The sequence below is a fragment of the Poeciliopsis prolifica genome, unplaced genomic scaffold (assembly GCF_027474105.1).
Source record: "Poeciliopsis prolifica strain line A6 unplaced genomic scaffold, Auburn_PproV2 SCAFFOLD142, whole genome shotgun sequence".
Lineage (NCBI taxonomy): Eukaryota > Metazoa > Chordata > Actinopteri > Cyprinodontiformes > Poeciliidae > Poeciliopsis > Poeciliopsis prolifica.
Window position 1 is genome coordinate 241129 of NW_026562517.1, and position 11372 is coordinate 252500.

Genomic DNA, 11372 nt, shown 5'->3' on the forward strand with positions numbered 1-11372 from the left:
AATCAGAGGCTGAAGAAGTGCAAGATGAGGAATGAGGATGATGAGGGAGAGTAATTGAACAAACAGTTGCTGGATGAGATGTAGCATCACAGAAACTGCGAGAAAGATGTGCAGGCAGCAAAATGGGGCAGTTATTCATGGTAAGGGAAACCCAGAACATCCTCTGATTAAATTGTTGAAAATCGCCTTCTACCTGGACTGCAAAAAGAAGGTGATGTTGATGGAAGCCTGAGTCTCCACATCGGAGAGTCATGTCAAGAATAATGGAGAGTTAGTCATCAAATTCGGACCTGCGAACTGAATACTAGAGTGTATGAAATTTCTCTTGAGGAAGCCAGTAGCCTTCGAGGTTTGCAGCAAGATGTTGAGCATTTTCTATAATTCTATTGTTGAGTGTCATGTCAGGTTCGACCGCCTGATAAAGTAGACTGGTACTGTTCTGTAGATGACTAAATCAGACAGCTTGCTGCTGCTGGTGTTTGGCTGAAGTTCAGAAGGTAGCGCACATCACTATAGTTCTATAGTCCCTACAGTGACTCTCTGAAGTTCAGAGACTAGACAATGAAATACTGTTGTTATTTTATAAATCACTGAATGGTGATTTGCCACATTACGTAAAGATCTGCTGTTGTATTGACCTTCCTGAATTCTTGGGTTTTCAGATTGCAAACTGTTCTGCATTCACAAGCAATCTGCTTCTATGCACCACGAATGTGGAAACACTTTCAGAAAACTGCAAAACTATTGAAACACTGAATTCCTTTAAATTCAGACTTAACTCTTTAGAGTTGCTGTTAAAACATTATAACATTATGTGCAATACTGGCACAAGACAACTTTTTATATTTCAATTAAGTTTTTTTTTTCTCATAATGTAAAGCACTTTTGAACTGCCTTGTTGAAATGTGCCAGAACTTGATGACTTGACTGTGGAACTTTTGGAGATGATTACGCAAATAAAGATTCTTCATAAATTGAGAAAATTATGAACCAGACACGAGACTAATTTGGGAAAGCAGAACATCTTCGGTCAGAGACTTCTTCTGATTCTGTGTAGAACGGATTGCTCCGGAAGATTTTTCCTGGTAACAGGCGTCAACATCATTTAGAATTTGATGGCAAAATGAAGGTGAAACGGAACAAGGATGTTAAGTTGAGTTATTGCATGAAAGGGACAGAAGGGGGAGCTCTGATTACGCATGTTAAAAATATGTTTGTGAAGCTTTGGAGGTTAAAATGAAACAATTGTCCAGACAAGAGCTTTGAAGCTCAGAGAGGATGCGGGCAGAGAATGTAATACGACCTGACTCCCACTAGGGGAGCTACAGGAGAGAGTAGAGGCGGAAATGATGTCACCAGAGACATTGAAGATGAGCGACGATCCGGAACTTGAGGCCTCGACAAGTTGATTCGCCTGCGATGGAGCCCTGGGATGTTGATGTGTTGGTGTTGTTTGGCTGAGTGACTCCAAAAGGTGGCAGAGGCCCGGAAGAACAAGCCTGATGGCTTATTCCTCAAGCGGTCTATGGCCAAGTGATTGGAATGTTGTTGGAGGTGAAAGATGAACCTCGGACGGATGTTGAAGTAATGCCAATGAGCCACAGTCACTTTTTGACTGGAATTGCTGACATAAATCATAGTTTATATAGTATTCTCGTTTTATGACCAGTACCTGTAAACTTAGCTGTTCCTTAAAGGCCTCAGAGGTTTGCCTGACAACATTAGACAAGAAAAAGCTCCACCCAGACCCAAGAATACATCAGACAGGTCAGAGTAAGGTTCGAAAACAACATGCCAAGCTTTGAACATCCAGCCTAATCTGTCTAGTTCATTATCTAAACTGGATAAGTCGAGTTTAGGGACAGATCCAGTTAGTTAGTTATGGTCGTTCCATAACTAACAGAGGTAAGAAAAGAAAGAAAGTATGAAGTCCTGTTGGTAGTTTTGTAGGCGACATAAGCCAATTGATGTCAATATTCAGCATTGATATCAATGTATCAATTCATGTATCAATCATTCAGTCTAATCTGTTTAAATAGATGGAAGCTTCCAATCTACCTGAGCTTGAGTTACTGTGGAAAAAATAGGTATGAAACAAATCAGTCTCTAGTTCAAAGCTGGAAAACTGCAGTGAAAATAGTTTTCCAGCACTGAGGCACTGACTCAGGCCAGCTGAACTCACAAACCTGCAGATGCTTTTCAGAGTTTTACAAATATGAATCTAACACTAAAGTTGTCATCTGGTTCCCTTCTATTCCATATGCCCAGAGTCAGAATCAAAGATGGAGAAACAGCATTCAGCTTCTATGCTCTACTAATATTGAACAAACTTCAGAAAACTGAAAAACTGTAGAAATATTGAGCTTCTTTTCATCAAAGCTAAAACCCATCCGGCTAGAGTTGCCTTTGAGTCTCAATGACTCAAAGGCAATAATAAATGGAATATCGATCAGTTTACATGATGTATAGTTGATGTATGTTTTTTGTTTCATAATCAGTTATTGTATTTTGTTTTATGGTGTAAAACACTTCAATTCAGCCTTGTTGGTTAAATGTGCTATGCAAATAAACTTGACTTCAAACTCAGCTTATGCACTACTTTTGTAAGCCTAGCACATAAAATTCCATGATGTAAAAACAAAAATGGTAACAAGTTTGACAGCGTGGTATAGTTTACAACCAAAACATGTCTTCTTGTCTGCTTTTCAAGTCAAAACGAGACTTAAAAACATTCAAAGAAAAGCATAGCAGAGGCTTTGTTCATGTCTCTGTAGGAAGAGACATGAACAATGGAGTAGTTTGTAGATGGAACATGTACTTCATCTGTAAATGCATTTTATTTGTGTCAGTTTCAGGTACAGTTGCCATTTTCTCCAATCTTTTTTACATATAATACAAGCTTGAAAAATAGACAAAAAAATTTAAAAAGATGATAACAATAACAATAATAATAATAATAAAACCCCTTTATTTTCTTCTTTTCACTAAGTAAATGTGATCTTCCTACCACATCATTTTGGCCAACTTGGTCAACCAATTACTACTCTGTTGTTATGTAAGTACAAATATTAGCTGTTGAATAAAATAATGACGATGAATGTCCAAAAAACCCCCACACACATCTCCAACATTTTATGTCAAGCTCAGTGCTTTTCTTGGGAAAAGTCTGTGAAATTTAATTCATTTGGACATTCTGACCTCTCAGTCTTGGTTGGACACTCAGGTCAGTAGGCCCTCCGGAGCTCATAGGGGGACCAGGGGCTCACCCCGTCCTCCTTGGCCCACGAAGAGTGGGCCTCGGTGCCAGCTGGGAGGCTGCTGTGACCCTCCGCCATGTCCTCCGTCACCATCTTGGACACCAGGTCACTGACGGGGCTGCTCATGTACGGGGGGCAGGGAAAGGAGGATGTTACAGAATAGGTGCCACCAGAAGTCAAAGGGTGGTAGTGGACGTCCTCCAATGAATGCAGGGTGTACGGCTGGCTGCCCGAGACAGGGCCCATGGAGGAGCCGCGACTGGGAGCGCGGTACTGGGATGGGCTCCCGGAGGGTTCCGGGCTGGCAATTGAGGGTGGGACGCTGACAGAACCCAGGCTGTCTGGACAGAGGCCCTCCACCTGGGACACTGGCTCAGGTCCCGACTGGTCCCATGAGTCACGCTAAAGCAGGAAAACATGAACAAAGAGGAAGAACGTTTCAGTTATTCATTTCCTCATCAGATAGGATCCTGATCTTCAGCCATCACAAAAGGTCTTCTGTCACGGCATCATCTATTTTGTGATAGCTTCTTTTTTTTCACAGCATCTACTTTTACAGAACATTGTATGTTTTCCCAAAACACATTTTAGCACTTTTAAAAAGAGGGCTACATTCATGCTGCATTTGATATCGTCTGATATTATAACTTTCATTACAGCGTCCATGTAACATGATACAAGTTGATCTGCATAGAGTACAGGTCTTTAGGAATTTCAAAGAGGCATCTGAGTTTGCAGAAGCATTTTGGCATGGCTAACTACATAAAATTTTCACCTATAGCTTTTCTCCAGGGTAACTAGGCTGCATGTAGCAACCACAGTTACGTGTTCTGTCATTATCAGCATCAGATTTGGCTGACCAATATACTTCTCAGATCAGAGAGCAGAGACACTTAATGTCTCTGCTCTCTGATCTCAAATGCATTTTTCAAAGTGTGATTGAGTCATCCTTGTCAAAGTGATTACAGGTGCTTTCACATCACCACGGTTTAGTCTGCTTTAATCAAACAGTCTGGTTGTTTTGAGAAGGATGTGAATGTGCAACTGAGACCAAAAAAGTGAACTCTGGTCCGCCTACAAACACGTCTCGTTTTAGTTGGAAGTGAATTCTGATGTGGTTCGAATGCATATGTCAACGGCAAGCAAACCAGAGACCACCCCAAAAGCAAGCAGAAAACCTATCCAAGACATTCTGGCATAATGCAACCAAAACAAACATGAGTCTAGCACTAGACTCATCAAAGACAAAATATAAATCGTCCAACCACTATTTTATTTATATTTGATGAAGAAGAAAGTTGTGGTCAGTGTCTTCAGAGGGTTTTTATTTTGCTTCTTTAAGTGTTTTCATTCAGTGCTTCTTGGTGCAAAGCCACCACAGGTGAGGGGGTGAACAGTGGCCTGTCTGACACTCCAGTGTGAAACCAAACCACTGCTACATTGGTGCATTGATTTAATCCACAACCCCCTCACCTCACAGTAATGATGTGTAAACACATGTAAATCCCAAAACCTGTAATGATGTTAAAGGGGCCAAACCATATCTCCCCTATAACAGTTGGATGCCAACTGTTATATCGTGAGCAGCTGCAGACCAGCTGCTCACAACCTCTGAATTTGGAGTTTGTGAGGAAGCTCCAACTTTCCGAGTCAGAATTCAAATATTCCAATTTCTGATTGAAAATATAAAGCTTTTCAGCCTTTAAATGGAACTGACAGTTCCATTTACAAGGAGCATTTCCACAACGGGAAACTTTTCCAGGAACAAGTCTAGTTTTCTGGGGCTAATTATTATTATCTTACGCAACTCTTCTATATTTACCAGCGTAGAAACACCCTGGTCGATATCCCTCTGTACTACCTGCAGAGATAATACTGTTCCTTTTCCAGCAGCATTGTGCTGTAAATGGAGCATTTTGAATGAGATGAATAGTTTCAACATCATGCTTTAAGGTTACCTTAAATGCTACATTCAGTAAATGTGACTATCACTAGCATGTGGATTGTACTATTAGAATGTGTTGGAGCACAACCATGAAGCCTATGTTTTTTTTTTGTATTCTTTCCTCAGGTTAAAAGACATTGAGTAGCCAAGGAATACTGAGGCCTTCATTTTGAAAATTTCTATAAGCTTGATTTTAAAAAACCACAGAAATCATGCGTTACAGTAGTTTTGTTATACAAATTTTATAAGGGCCAAATATGCAACTGCTGTTGTATAAAACATGAATGGTTTTGTTTTGTAGGGTATGTGTGGGCCTTATTTTGAAAGTCCAGTGTGGTTCAAAGTGAGCAATGACAATCATGGAATCTTTGTTTTGAGCCAATATCCCACTAATTTTTTATCGCCTTAATATGGTGATAGTAAATATGGTAATAATTAATATGGTTCTTAATAAAATGACTTTTTGTCATATTTAAAAAAAAATAAAAGAAATAAATCGCAGCCTGGCTCTAATATTCAAAATGCAAATAAATAAAAGCTGTAAAACACAAGATTTGACCAAAGGGACAATGAGGCTTTTACTTTGAAATTTTCAGTAAGCTTAATTTTACATGACCACACCAATCCCATGTGTAACAGTGGTTGTGAAATTATACTAATTTTCTAAAGCCCAAATCACCAAATAGCTGTTGTGTAAAATCTTTTATTTTGTAGGGTGTGTGAACCAGCAGCAGGTTTCCCAGATAACTTTAGCAGGGAACACTTTTAAAGATCCAAACTGAAAACACTTTCCATCTAGGACCTTCACTAATACATTTTTCCAATACTTCTCTCTTGCTGCTTACAGGACAGTGCTTGTATCCATTCCAGGTGAGAAAGTGGGTGTAGACATGTGCAGATAATAAATCTCCAACAGTCACCACACAGTGTTGTATTATGTTGAATATCCTGTTGCTAGGGAAGAGAGGGAAGTACCTGCCACCAAAACCAGAAAATTACCATTGATGTGTGATTGAAAATGATGTGACGAGTAACAACTGAGGGACAGAACATTAAAAATGAAAGCTTTTGTCTTAATCCGCGCATCTGTTCTCTGCAGTGGAATTGTAAAAAAAAAGGAAATAAAAACTCTGTATTTGATTTTTTTCAATCATTCCATTATTCCATGTAACATGCCCATATGTTAAAATAATTTACCTTCATATTACATTAATCAGTTTTGTGATAAAAGATTATCATAAAAGCGAGTTAATTTTATGTCTACAATGTTAGCATGTTCAACAGATTCTCAGAGCTGTTTGTCCTAGATTAAATTAGTGGAGCAAATTCAAAATCGGTTCTTTATTAAATATTTTATCCAAGAAATGTCTTCATATTTTGTCATGCTGCAACAACAACATACTTTTATTGAGATCAACAAAAAGCAACGTTGAGCTCAAGGGGAAGGAAGTGTCTAGAAGCTGAAAAGTGTGGAAGCCTTTCTGTCAAACTATGTTTAGTTTTAGGTGTAAAAGTACTCTGCCTCAAAAATTTAACATTAATGCAAGCAAAGCAGTCTGAGTATCACAGGACTTGAGCCTTTTGAGTCGATTGTTTCCTATTTTGGTGTGGAATTCAAATTTTTTCAAGCAAAAGTGGTTGAATGCTTTTGGTCTACAGCTGTCATGATCTAATTCAATGGAAAGTAAAATAAAAGTGGTGAGCAACACATAAATGCTTTTGTGTTTGTGATTTTAGGAGAATTTTTGTAAAAAAAAAAAAAAAAAAAAAAAAAAGAAAATTCAAGAAGTGTGAAGCATCACACGCCTTCGATGGGAGCCACAGTTGTACCATTCTCGAATTGAGGCTCTATGAATGGAAAAAAAATTGTGGGTGCATAAGAAAATTAAAACCATGTAGTGTTTTGTTTCCACTTCATAATTATATACAAATATGTATCACCTTGTGAGCAAAAGTTCAAGGGATATAAAAACTTTGCAAAGTGCTCAGAATCCTACCAGAAATAAATGCGGTGAATCTCCGTTGAAAGTTGGCAGCAGGGAGGAAATGGTTGACGAGGGCAGGAAGGAGCTGCCTGAGCCAGAGAAGGTGGCTGCACTACGGTAGTCACCAAAGGTTTCTGGGTAGTAGCTGTCGATGAGAGAGGAGTAGCTGCTCATAGAGGAGGGTTGTGTGGAAGAATAGACATCGGAAGGAAACTGTTTGGAAGATGTGCAAAAGTCTGCATCAGATATGAAGGGACGCCTCATGCTGTAGTAGCTGGGCAGCATGTGTGGTCCTGCAGGAGGGTAAGAAAACATTTGTCATATGATATTCAAAAATAATGTGCTGGGATAGTTGGAGGCAAAAATTTGGGTCCAGTAAAAATTATTGTTGAACAGCTGTGCTACTTTGAGACATACCTGGCATCTGGACAAACGATGGTGGAGTAGTCGATCCTCCCTGTGAGGAAGAAGTAGCGCTTTAATTCAGGGTTTCCCCAAGTTTATTATAAACAAGGCTTTACGTGCCACCCCACCCCCAAGCTAAACTTTATTTATTTATTTTAAAAAGGATTTTTAATATACTAGCAACAGTGACTGTAAAGACAGAGTAAGCTTGGTTTATAGTTGAATGAACTGGAAGTGAGAGGGTCAGCACGCATTGTTGGCTTCACATCAGTGTTTTTTTATTATGCCTGTTCCTGTTCATCAGATTTTTGAAATTATTAATGTTCTTAACATAAAAGTAGTAGTACTTTGGGCCTCTGGTGGGCTGCCCTAGCACCCCTACCAAAGAGCTTCTCAGGTTTTCTGGAGGAAACCCTCCAGTATTTGAACTATGCATTCAAATCTGAAACAATCCATTTTTTTCACAATTATCTAAAAAACTAATTATTTTTAAATAATTAGTTTTTCAATAGCTTCCCTCAAGATGAAAACTTTTGAATTTTGGTTGAAATCATATGATTTTATCATTGAATCCTTTGAGCAGAGAGGAACAAAAACAGTGCAGCACGGAAATGCAAGTCACACTGGTGGATTTCATCTCTGCTTAATGTATAGTTTACAGCTCTTTAGTTATTGCAGTTTCTGATTTTCAAATAACCATGCAGCTATAATCCACTTGACCTACTCCTCAAGAGGAGCCAGAAAGGAGAGGAAATGATACTGTGGAGATTATGTCATTTCCAGAGGTGGCAGTAATATGACCGTGCCCCTGGATGACAAGAGGATTGTGGATCAGATCTGCCTGACAACTGACTTCTCACCAAAACAATATGTTGGTGTGGTAATGTTACTTGAGTTATTCCCCTGTGGGAAAAATAGTCTACTTCTATTCTAAAACTCTGTTATTAATTGAAATGTTTCTTAAATTGCTTTGTGATTTCAGTAAAAAAAAAAAAAAAAGAACTGCATTGAACTGAAAAACGTTATGTAGAGAATAACATATATATATATATATATATATATATATATATATATATATATATATATATATATATATATATATATATATATATATATATGTGTGTGTACTTTCTGGGAGGCTTCCTGGGCAAACGATTATGGGTCTTACATCCGGCGCCCACCGGAAGTAGCAATGTTTCACTATAATTTGTAGGGTTTTTTGCTAATCTAAAGACATGATAGAAGTTACATCTCTCTTTTCAGTTATTGTGCAATGTTTAGTAAAACTTGTTCACAGACACACCTTTCAGAGAGCTGCTCAGCACAGAGGATTGTAATTAAGAGTTTAATCACGGGGAGCGACAGGAACACGATCATTACCTTTTGTAACGGAATGACAGTGAGTTAGCATCGCTGCTAGCAGCTCGTTTCTCTGAAGAAATGACAGTAATAAAGAGAAAAGCAGAGAAGCTGGTCAGAGATCTGAACTGCCCTTCTGCGCCAACAGTATAAAACACACCATATTACCTTGGTGTGATGTGAATTGGAACAAAAAGAGTCTGCAGCACGGAAATGCAAGTCAAACTGGTGGATTTCATCTCTGCTTAATGTATAGTTTACAGCTCTTTAGTTATTGCAGTTTTGTTTGAATTTAAAAAATAATAAAGTTTATGATGTGAATCTTTATTATTGTGTTTAGGCCAGTAATAAATTTTTCTAAGGCAAAATAAAATATTTGGGTTTATTTAATCCAACACAACCAGAACCTCAAGGTTCTCCATTGCAAATCAGAGGAGAAATGACTGCAGCTGCTGCCAAAATCTCCCCACTGGACTAGAACCGAACCGAATCACACATTGAAAAACAATTTTAAATTAGCACAATAGTACACAGGCTGACCTTTACGTTAAGACAAACTTAGATAAAGATCCAAAATAAAACAACTGCTCACTCTCTGAACTTACATAAATTCTATAGGGACGATTCTACAGAAAGAGAGACCTAGACTCCTTAACTGATCTATAGACATGAAGTTTGTCTGACAGGCAATTAACAAATTCCTAGTGTGGTTCAAAAGTTCACTAGGATCTTAAAACTTTTTCTGAATAATTTTATCCATACTAGAATTAAATATATTTCTTTAAGCATGTTTTGAATTAGTTAGTTTTAGATCCAAACTTATAGTTAGTTTTTAGCATTAGATTTTGTTTCAGTAAAACACAAACATGTTCTAGTTCAATCACTGAGGAGAAAACCAAAACAGGCACAGGTCGTAAATATTCTGTGCTTGCTTTCTTTCTTTCAACTCGTGCAATTATTTCTGTTTTGTCACGTCTTGGACTTTTGATAATCTGGGTGAGATGCTTATTGTAACATTCCTTGTGCATTGATTTTCTCTGGATAAAACTCTAGATATCTGAATTCTGTTGTTGTATGATTGCTCTTTCTCACTGAGCATTTTGAGGCTCAAGAATCCAAGACAAAGGAGGAAAATTAACGAGCTAAATCAAGTTATTACTCTTTAAATTCAACTGGCCATTGGAAAGTATCTGCCCTTACAGAGCTGAGGTAACTGTTGTGCTGACACTAATAATCAGACTAAGTTTAGTTTGTGACTGCAGCACCAGGTGTGTTGTGAACGTCCGAAACAAAAAAGGCAGAGTTTCTGTAGTAAGTGATAGTTTTCATCATCTACTGAGATAAAGACACAAAAAGAATTTGGCTAAAACTTCTGAACTTGAAGAGAGAACCCAAAATGCTTTATGTGTGCTCATTTCATTGTGTGGACAAAAGAAAGATAAAATTTCAGTATGTTTACAACACACGAAGATAGTATATTTCAAGCAAAAGAAACCAATAAAAGAAAAATTTAATTCAGACGTGTTTTGATAGGGCCAACATTTAAATGCAAGAGCTCGATCTTCTTGTACATTATATTTTGTCAAGTCCATGGAAATGCAGAGTTTGCTTAATGTGGACTTGAGCTCCTGGATCATGTTGACGCCACGTTGACCAGAAATTGGGCTTGGGCTTTGTTCGGACCAGGAGTTCACATTTCTTCTTTTCTATTATTAATATTATAACAAACGAGAGTGATTGTTAGACTTTGTGTTGGTATATTTCTCCCATAAATAGTTAAAAGTACAGAAAACCCCCTTAACTGCATTAAATCATTTTTTATGTTATTGTAGTCCATAGGCAACTGAGTCAGTGAAGTGGCTAAATATGCTAATGCAGGTTGTTTGCAGCCACTTCTTCAAGTCGCCATCCCCCCACGCAATAGCTGCAGGGAGGAGTAAAACAATCCTGCCACATGTAAGCTGTGATAGCTGGTGTTTCTGCATATTTCATAGCCTAAAACCTCTGTGGAAAGTCGGTTAGTGAGTTGCTAACAGGAAATAAATGGTGGTTCCAGTTTGCAGTAGAAGTTGTGCCCATAAATTACACAAAGCCAGGCGGTAAGGAATAAGGTAGATACCCAGATATTTTTTTCAATGCAGGCTTGACAGTAGAAAAAATAGTTACAACTAAAATTGAAAAAGATTGAAGTATGTCTTCTTACATTTACTATTTTTTTTCTTCACATTTTCGAAGCAAAAAGGACCTACCATTTGTACAGTTTCTATTTCTTGGTAGTCCCACTTGTGCAGAGCTAAGGACATGCAGACAGTGCAGACACTCTGGCCGCTTGCATAGGACAAAAATGACTGAGCCTCTTGTTTTGCATAGTGCTAACATGAAAGAGTTGATATTAAGCCCATGTTGGCTAGGGCACACGCA

The 11372-nt window shown here is 38.2% G+C and overlaps 1 protein-coding gene across 2 annotated transcripts in view; it reads right to left on the bottom strand.

Annotated features, from left to right (window-relative positions):
• Window positions 1–2844: 2844 nt before the first annotated feature.
• LOC129355708 (POU class 2 homeobox associating-factor 2-like) overlaps window positions 2845–11372 on the bottom strand; it is a 21553-nt gene continuing 13025 nt past the window's right edge. The window contains exons 2-5 of one of the 2 annotated variants that reach the window (XM_055025309.1): window positions 8973–9024; window positions 7605–7644; window positions 7200–7480; window positions 2845–3659 (exon numbers count right to left, since the gene is read on the bottom strand). In XM_055025309.1, coding sequence (XP_054881284.1) covers window positions 3225–3659; window positions 7200–7480; window positions 7605–7611 — 723 coding nt within the window. In that variant the 5' untranslated portion in view covers window positions 7612–7644; window positions 8973–9024 and the 3' untranslated portion in view covers window positions 2845–3224. The remainder of the gene's footprint in view (window positions 3660–7199; window positions 7481–7604; window positions 7645–8972; window positions 9025–11372) is intronic. The other variant, XM_055025308.1, reaches the window with a different exon arrangement.